This window comes from Falco biarmicus, chromosome 6, assembly GCF_023638135.1.
Source record: "Falco biarmicus isolate bFalBia1 chromosome 6, bFalBia1.pri, whole genome shotgun sequence".
Classification (NCBI taxonomy): domain Eukaryota; kingdom Metazoa; phylum Chordata; class Aves; order Falconiformes; family Falconidae; genus Falco; species Falco biarmicus.
In genome coordinates this window covers 12,699,589-12,708,115 of record NC_079293.1, presented here as the reverse complement: position 1 = coordinate 12,708,115, position 8,527 = coordinate 12,699,589, and the positions used below count along the sequence as shown (strand labels likewise).

At 42.5% G+C, this 8,527-nt stretch overlaps 1 protein-coding gene across 2 annotated transcripts; it reads left to right on the top strand.

Annotated features, from left to right (window-relative positions):
- Nucleotides 1–562: 562 nt before the first annotated feature.
- Nucleotides 563–6,662, top strand: SDHAF4 (succinate dehydrogenase complex assembly factor 4). Of its 2 annotated transcripts, none has more exons than XM_056342412.1 (3): nucleotides 563–914; nucleotides 1,280–1,373; nucleotides 3,506–3,645. In XM_056342412.1, exons 1-3 carry the CDS (start codon nucleotides 599–601, stop codon nucleotides 3,546–3,548), a joined length of 453 nt encoding a protein of 150 aa, XP_056198387.1. In that variant the 5' UTR covers nucleotides 563–598; the 3' UTR covers nucleotides 3,549–3,645. The 2 variants fall into 2 exon arrangements, with proteins under 2 accessions (XP_056198387.1, XP_056198386.1); XM_056342411.1 differs by lacking the exon at nucleotides 1,280–1,373 and adding an exon at nucleotides 6,392–6,662 and having other exon boundaries at nucleotides 584–914; nucleotides 3,506–3,658.
- Nucleotides 6,663–8,527: the final 1,865 nt, after the last annotated feature.

Sequence of the window (8,527 nt, the reverse complement as noted above, 5' to 3'; positions counted from 1 at the left end):
CTGGAGAGGTGACAAAAAGCAAACCTTGCCCTACTCGGAACATTAACGGGAGCTCCACGCCATGGCACGAGTGTTACTCACCCCGGGGTTAGGTGTATACGGAGAGCAGAGGGTGTGAAAAGCACCTTCACTGGGTAAACTGGGAAAGTGAAGAGCCGCAGCCTGAGGGCATTCAGTTTCGCACAGGGTTTGGTCACTCAGTTTCTTGTTTTCTGCCTGGGAGGGCTGGCAATGCCTGTTTGAGTGCAGAAAAGTCACCAGCTGGGTTATAGGATGGAGGGAGATAAAGTTTATTATTAAATTAATAATTATGATACTTAAATAATTTTCTGGTAACTTTGAAAGGATACTGCCTTTAGTTTTGAAGGACAAACATTTAGCCTGTACATCATTATGGCATCAGCCTAAATTCTTTCATGTCCTAAGTAGCCTTTGTGTATTATTTCAACAATTCAAGCATTTTCATTGTTTAAAGAAAAAAAAAACAAAAAACAAAAAACCCCCAAAAAAACCCCAAAACCCAAACAAACAACAACAAAAAAAACCAAACCCCCAAAAAAACCCCAGGCGGGGTCTGCATTACACGTTTGGGGGTAAAATGGGACCTTTCAGAGGTAAACTTCAGTGCATGCAGGGGATGCAGACCCCGCTGCTCCAGGCTGGGGTGCGGGGGGGTTACAGCTTACTGCCCGAACTCCTCCGCGGGGGCGGCGGTGCCGTCAGCGGAACCTTGGCTGCCGCGGTGCCCCGCCGCGCCGAGGAGCCCGCGCTTGGCGCCGCTGCGCTGCCCGGGGCCGCGTTTCCCGCCCCGCCCCGGCTCGGAGCCGTCGGCGCTTGCGCATGCGCGGGCCGTGGGTGCGGGCTCGGCGCGGCCATGGCTCTGCGGCTGCTGCGCTGCGCGCCGAGGGCAGCGAGTAAGGCGCGGGCGCCGGGGGGGGCGGGCCTGGCGTCGCCGCTGAGGGTCTCCCCCGCCTCTCCTCCCCCGCCTCTCCTCCCCCGCCTCTCCTCCCCCGCCTCTCCTCCCCCGCCTCTCCTCCCCTTCCTCCCCCGCGGGGGCTTCGAGCGAGGCGGAGAGGGGCGGTTACCGGCCGCGGCTGGGGGTGCTGAAGGGCGCCTAAGATGGCGGCGGGCGATGGGGCCTGTGCGCCGCCCGCCGTGTGACCTCCCGCTTCTTCAGCCCGCGGCGTCCGTTAGGGGCGGTGAGGTGCCACGGCTTTTGCCCCCTCCCCCACCTTTGTCCTGACAGGCTCCATGCCTTTGTTTGTTTGGGGTTTTTTAGCCTTAGATATTAATACCCCCTCCAGTATTGCGGACCGGGTCTCGCCGTCTGTTCCGGAAGTTTTCTTCCTGTTGTCGCCGCGAACTTTTAAACGGTAGTAAAATACTAAGCCGTGGTTTAATATTTGCAGAATAGCTGGAGGGAACTTGCTGTGGCCTTGGAAACGTATTGGTCAGTGCTCTGTGTATGAGGAAACGCAGGTGATCAGCTCACGGGGAGGCCTAGGCCGGAGCACAGCCCCGGCACTGTAACCTGGGCAGCTCAGCTCGGGCTGCCGGGCACGGCCGCGTCTCCATCAAAAGTTGAGATTGCTGTGGGGCTATTGATACAGTATTCCTGAAACAAACCAGTACAGTGTATGTTAATAGAAGAGATGGAAAAAATGCAGTGAGGTGTTTGTGGGCCCTCCCGAGCTCTATTTAGCTGTTAGGTTAATGGCAAGATTTGGCTGAGGCGCCTGCCCGCGATGGGCATCCAGCTGCCGCTGCATGAATGGCTTTGTTACCTTAAATCACTCTCTGTGGGCCACTTCAAAAGCCTGGGGTATTGTGGAAGTTGGCAGTGCAACAACTTTAAAGACTTGAGATTTTCAGTTTCTTTTCAAATTCAGCTGTATAATTAATAAATCGGATGGCTTCATGACTGCCCGTAAAAGAGGAGGGAGTCAAAGACCAGCTTGTAGAATGGTTTACTGATAAAGTTGATTGTTCATCTCCTCTTGTTCAGAGGTGCCTAATGAACTTATGTCACCTCTGCAACAAGAAGAGGTCTATAATATTAAGTATTGCAAATAGGAAAATGGATTTTGCTTCTGCTGACTGAAATAATCATTTTCATATCAGTACCTTAATCTGACTTTTATTTGAACTTAGGCTAGAGTATCAGCTTTAATTTAATTTTCTAGCTAGTTTCTCTTTCAGCTTGCTGGAGAATGACAAGATATTTGGCAGGAGTAGAAAGATTCAATGTTTGCCGGAGGATCAAATTCTTCGCTGTTGATAGTCTGTTATGTTATGCTTAAAAGGGGAAAAAAATACTCCTTTAGGGCAGTGGCAACAGTTGGCAGGCAAAGTACAGTTGGTGTGACTGTAGGGTTTAATTTTAAGGCTGTGGTATTTTAAGATGAATGAATATGCTGATTCTGGGAATACAGGTGGATTGTTCATTAGTGTATATATAGGTGAATCAAATCCAAGCCGCTTGAGGTTTCCTGATAAGATCTCTACAGCAAGGTAGAATAATAGTTCTTTCAAGTACTTTGCACCCAGGCTGGTACAGGGAGGATTTCTGTTTGAATCTTCTTAAGAAAAGTCAGAGCTGCTTTAGGCGTGTGTCCATAGCTAAAGTGTTTTGAGACAGTAGTTTATACTCACTGTGGACATGCAGCTTTTTAACCAAGTGCAGAAATATCAGTCATTTTGCGAGCTATTTGTAAGTAAATTTTTACTCATTTGAGACTCTTCTGCTATTTATGAGTTACAATATTTGTGCATCTCTGTCTTTATACTACTTGAAAGAACTTTAAGTATGGATATTAACAGGCTTTCTCCTACATTTATGTTTTAAAAAAGTTAGTAGGACTTTAAAGGAAAAAAGTTTAGGCTTTTAATTAAAGCATTTGCATGCAGTTATATAATTGAACTTAAATGCGCTCAAAGGTTGTCCTGCTTTTGACTACCAGCTGAATTATTTTACCATCATAAGGGAAGCCCAGTGATTCTCTACCAACATTCTGGAAAACCTGTTACTAAGGGAACAACGTTCTGGTTTTAAAACTTTTCTTTGGGAAAGCAGAAGCTTTTTCTGACTCAAAAGCTGCTGGAAATGAGCCAAGACCTGGAAATCAGCAGGCTTCTTGGGGGAGGTTAGGATTTCTGCAAGAAAACAGAATGTACTGGTCTATGCTAACATAATTACTATTTAGAGTCTAAAATGCAAGAAGATAGCAGTGAAGATATAAGTTCAAGCAGTTTAAAATACACTGTTTATGTGAACTGAGTTATACAACTAACACAGTTTTGCCTGCATATGTTTCTAGAGCCAAAAATAATTATCTGTGCTGATTTCTTAGGTGTTCGTGAGTTGAATGTTAAACTAATATTTGGAGTTTGTTTTCCTGTCCTGGTTTCTGAAATGAGGACTTTTCAGAGGTGCTGTGAACAGTTACAGAGTTACTCAGTATTAAACTATCAACATTTATGCTACACATGTCCGTTTGTTTGGTAGAGTCATCACTGCTTTGCAGCTCTCAGAGGAGCACCAGCTCTAAGACAGGAGGAAGATCTGAACCTGCTAAGCAGTCACTTAAGAAACCGAAGTTACCACTAGGTCGATTTGATGAACCGGAGGAGTCCAATATAGAGAGGGAACCCCTGGAAAGTAAGTCATGTTTTACAAAATTGAAAGCCATGTTTTAAAGGCAAGACCCTGAGATGCAGTGTTGACATCGGTTTAAGAAGAGGGATAGGTGTTCAACAGTCTTCAGAATCACTTTGTAAGCTTAACGGTTCTGGCGTTAAAAAAAAAAAAAGAAAAAAAAAAAAAGAGGCAGGGCAGCGGGCACAAGTCGCAGCAAATGGTGTATGGGGGAACAAGTCTTCAGAACAGGAGTGGTCAAACATTGCAACAAGTCACCCAGAGAAGCTGTGATCCCTCTCCTCTCAGAGATACTCAGTTTGCCTGGATGTCCTGACTGATACCAGCATTGCTTTGAGCAGGGTTGGGGCCGAATGTCTGCCAAAGGTGCCTTCCACCATAAACCATTGCATGGTTCTGAGAAATGTAGCTGGTGGTGATTTATTGTAGTACAGTTGTAAATGGTGGTAGTAAACTCATGAGGGCATCAGCTACTTATTATTATCCAAAAAGCCTGTTCTATTTCTTGGTCCACAGAAGATTTCTGATTTATGTCGCATTTTATTGTCAGGCTTACTCCTAGTCTTGCAGGCAGTGTTTTGAAAAGCAACAACAGATACTCCCTTTCCTGAGCTGCTCAGTGGGGTCCAGGGAGACCTAATGAACTGCTATTTATTTGTGTTGCGTTCCAGTGACCTCAGTGGCGCTGCATTTAGAGAATTTGTCAAGATTGAAGCACAGATACCTTGTTGCTGAAGTCACTAGAAATGTATTTTTTTTTATCAGACAGGAGAAGGACGATCTCTTTCTTCCTTCTTTTTAATTAGCCATCTTCCCTTAACCAAAAGGGCTAGTCATGCTTTATCTTATTCAACATAGTGTAATGTTCTGCTGTTGTTTACCGATAGCGATAACCCATGTTTATCTATTTTGAAGTCTCTAGGACAAGCTTTTTTTAATATATCAACAGATTACTATGAATATCCAGATGACAAAATGACTGAAAAATTGTAGTATCGTCTCTGAAATGGTTACAAGCAATTTCAAATTGACTCACTTGAGAACTGACTTAGAGTTTGAGTTCCTGTGTAAGCAGCTATTTAATTCTTGTCCTCTTATTCCAAGGAAATAAATGCCATCACTGTATCATTTAAAACAAATGCATAATCATTATCTTTTGCTTTTTCCTTGGGTGTTCTAGGTTTAGAGCAAGACTCAAGGTTTCTATAATACAAGTTGTATTTGGTTGTACCTGTATATTTATTACATGTCACATCAGTGATCATTTAGAATAAGTTAGATAAGTTAGAATGCTGAGTGCCCATTGTGTTCATAGTAAAAAATGTAAGGCTGTTTGAATTCCCACTGCTTTGTAGAGAAATATTTTTTTAGAGAATTTAGAAAAAATTTTGGAGAAATCTTTTGAGCTTATGCACCCACTGTTGGCACATCAGTAGTGCTTGGGTATTGGGATGATGACATCTACAAAATCATACTAGCTCCATTTATGCTCCTTGTACTGCCAGAGGTGCTCAAATACTGACATTTCCTATCGTGGTCTGCATGAATTTTTAAATGGGCATTCCAGCATGTCATTCTGTATAGCCTGCAGCTCCATCAGTCTCCCTCCATCACTGTCCTTTTTCTCTGCCCTCCAGGATTTCTGTTGTCTGTTCTAATTTTCAACCATACTCATTACTTGTATTGCCCACCAGGCCTGAGTTAGGGATACAACTGAGGGAGCCCTGAGTTAGGTGTAGATGCTCTGGAGAATCAGCGTGGCAAGGCGATGTGTTGGGTACAGCGAGCTTCAGGGAGCGCTGCAGTCTAGTGCAGGATGAGAGAACGCTCAGCCTAGGATGGTGCTGTGCCAGAAAGTCCTTCATGCCTCAGCGATGCCTAGTGGAATGGCCGTGGTGCAGCATGCATTGCTACTCTTGAGAGATGGCCCTGAGTAAGGGCGCATGAGGAGCATAAGGATGTTGACTGTGATGTGCAGAAAGCGCCATGGCGTTCAAGTTGGTGGCATAGGCTAGTAGAGTGCTGGGAATAGAAGCAGCGCCGCTAATGTGTAAGCTTAGCATGTCACTCACCAGAGACATCGCAAAGGCCCATTAGTACCCCACTTACGAAGGGTCTCCCTCTCCTGAAAGGGCATCACAGTGACTTAATGAGCTTAGGTTAAGTTTTAGAAGGGAAAAAGTCTACTTGTAGCTATTCAGGATTTTATAATACCCGCTGTGACTGTGGTGTCTGGTCTGGCGTTGATGAATATCAACATGCTACTTCTTCTAAACATACCAGCATCTGTGAAAAACATGGTGTTTTAAATACAAGAATAATAGAATCTTGACTAAAATTCAAGCTAAAATTAAAACCTCAGTGCTTAAAATTAGAGACCTAAACAAAAAACCAGAAAGTGACCTGGTGTTTTAGATGTAGTGAATGTTATGTACAGCATACCTGAATGACACAAGTTCTCACTGTGAATTAATGAGAAACGGTGGTGCTTTAGTGCCTTTGGACACCGAGTTGCTTTTTTATTTGCATAACTGAATATGATCATATATATTGCTGACTGTAGTCAGTAAACTCTGAAATTACTGTTGTGTGACGCTGGGAAATGCTTAACTCGAGGTTGCCTTTAAAAACGAAAGAGAATTGATTTTGTATTTGAGAATGAAACTGAGGCAAACATCATGATGGTGACATCTTTATATTTATAGGCATTTTAATGAACTTTCCCTGTCATTTCAGAATTCCCTGATGGAATCAATCCTGTTACAAAAGAGAGGGGTGGACCTAAAGGCCCTGAACCTACACGTTTTGGAGACTGGGAGAGAAAAGGACGTTGTATAGATTTTTAATATATACTAGTGTGTATTGCTAGTAAAATATTTCTAGTTGTTGAAAAATATAATGTACAGAAAAATACCGCCTGAAGTTGTTGGGAAGCTTCTTGTTTCTGTCATGCCTGTGATAACTTTTCTGAGAGATATTATTATGTAAATAAACATGATGCTGCAAATTTTGGAGCTGTTATTTGCTCGGTGTACACCTGATCTTTAATACTGTTTACACTGTGCCAGTATAAATGTAAGTACAGGGATGTGAAATTGCTAGTCAGGATCTACACAACTGAGACGTGTAAGGGCTTGGATATTTTTACATATTTATAAACATTTGTGTAGTGTCTTAAAAGGGCTGAAAGAGCTTTGCAGTTCATGAATCTAGATGCCATTCAGCAAAAGTACAGCAGCCACGTCCGAGGAGATCAGTACTTAGCTGATTGTAGCTTTTAGTACAGTGTTTCATTGGTAAAAGCCCCCTTAATCAAGAATTGTCCTCTCTGTCCCCATTATACTAGGCTTGGGTTTCTTTCCTGTTGGTAAAGAGGGGATGGAAACTCAGTTTTAGCTCATCTGGGGCTGTAAATGACATGCTGGAAGTGGAGATGTGATTCTGAAAGAGCCAGCTCACAATTGCAGGTAGTGCAGGGGTGCTCTACGTGCAGTTTTAGAATACCGTTCTTCATAACCTATTTTATTGCATGCTACTTGCATGATTTTTTCCTTGATAGATTGAGATGCCTGCCAGAAAACTGGCTAAATGCTGCTTGGGGAAAAATAACATTACTTTCTGGCACCTTAGGTCAAAGGGGACTAATTACATTAGATGATCTAATAGCTGCAGTTCTTTAAACTTAAGTTACCTGGCACTGAACTAAATATCTTTCAGTTACATCAAGCTCAGTTCTTCATTCAAAAATTTGGCTAGTACTGTAGCAGAGCGCAAATTACCACTTTTGTGGTACTTTTATGAATAAGAATAAGTTGTCATTATTAAAGTGTGTGAACTTATACTGTGTTTGTTTGATAGCCTAGACAAATGGGTCTTTTGTAGCCTTCAACTGTACATGTTTTCTTCATCCCTTTGTGTTTCCTTCCTGGTGTTTTGCTGATTTTTCAACCTCTGCTCATTTACTCTACACGCTCCAGCCTGTATATTCATAGTTCCTATTAGCTGCTTTTCCTGCAGCACCACAGTGGGCATTAAAACTGAATAAAAATTTCTTGCAGAGGTCAGGACAGTCTCCTATTTTATGGCCTCCATTTCTTTGTCATATATGGATATGTTCACCTTTTGCTGTGCCAAAAGTTTTACCTGAATGCAAGTCAGCTTTACTTCATGATTTCTGTTTTGTTACTCTGCCTCTTGAAGGACACATGGCTTTGCCCAGCTTTGCCCTTTGCGTGATTTTATTTAGAGTGTTGAAGTGTGTTAGTCTATCGCAAATTTACAGCCTCCCTAAAACTCATTTGGCGTGCAGGCAGTGGGGGAGCTCCTCACTGAAATCTGCCAGTCCGTGTAGCTGGTGTGTATTTTATTGACATAGTATTGTGCTAGTTGTGAATTAAGATGTTTGACTCACCGTGATGATACCCTACAAAAGTATTAAGACTGTTCAGTTAGGTTTATCAACCAAATAGCTTGCTGAACAGCAAAATGACATTTACTAAAGCCTGATTTTCATTAAAAGGTGTTAGCTAGTAGTAATTATGAACCTTTAATCTTCTATAAATGTAAATTTTGCAGCATGGTTTGGATATTGGAGAATTGGTCTGTATACCTAATCGTTATAGTTTCCATTTTGTAACAGTTAAGGTTTTCCCAGAATCCATAGACTTTTCAGTTACCTAAAGTTACACTGGCTCCGCTATCTTTAATGCATGGTGTTTATTAAAATACTTATTTCTAGTAATGCATTGCCTTTGCAGTTACAAGTGGGTTAAGAAATACTTCTACTGCTACTATACCACCTTTTCAAATAGGAAGCAGAAATTTTAATTGGAAAATTCTGCCTTCTTTGCATCATTCTTAATACGCTTAACA

Excerpts from the sequence above, each read along its gene's own strand:
- SDHAF4 (XM_056342411.1), top strand. The coding sequence starts at position 599 with ATGGGACCTTTCAGAGGTAAACTTCAGTGCATGCAGGGGATGCAGACC. Across the intron at positions 915-3,505 it reads CTGCGCGCCGAGGGCAGCGA|AGTCATCACTGCTTTGCAGC; the intron begins GTAAGGCGCGGG and ends TTTGTTTGGTAG. Across the intron at positions 3,659-6,391 it reads AGAGAGGGAACCCCTGGAAA|AATTCCCTGATGGAATCAAT; the intron begins GTAAGTCATGTT and ends CTGTCATTTCAG.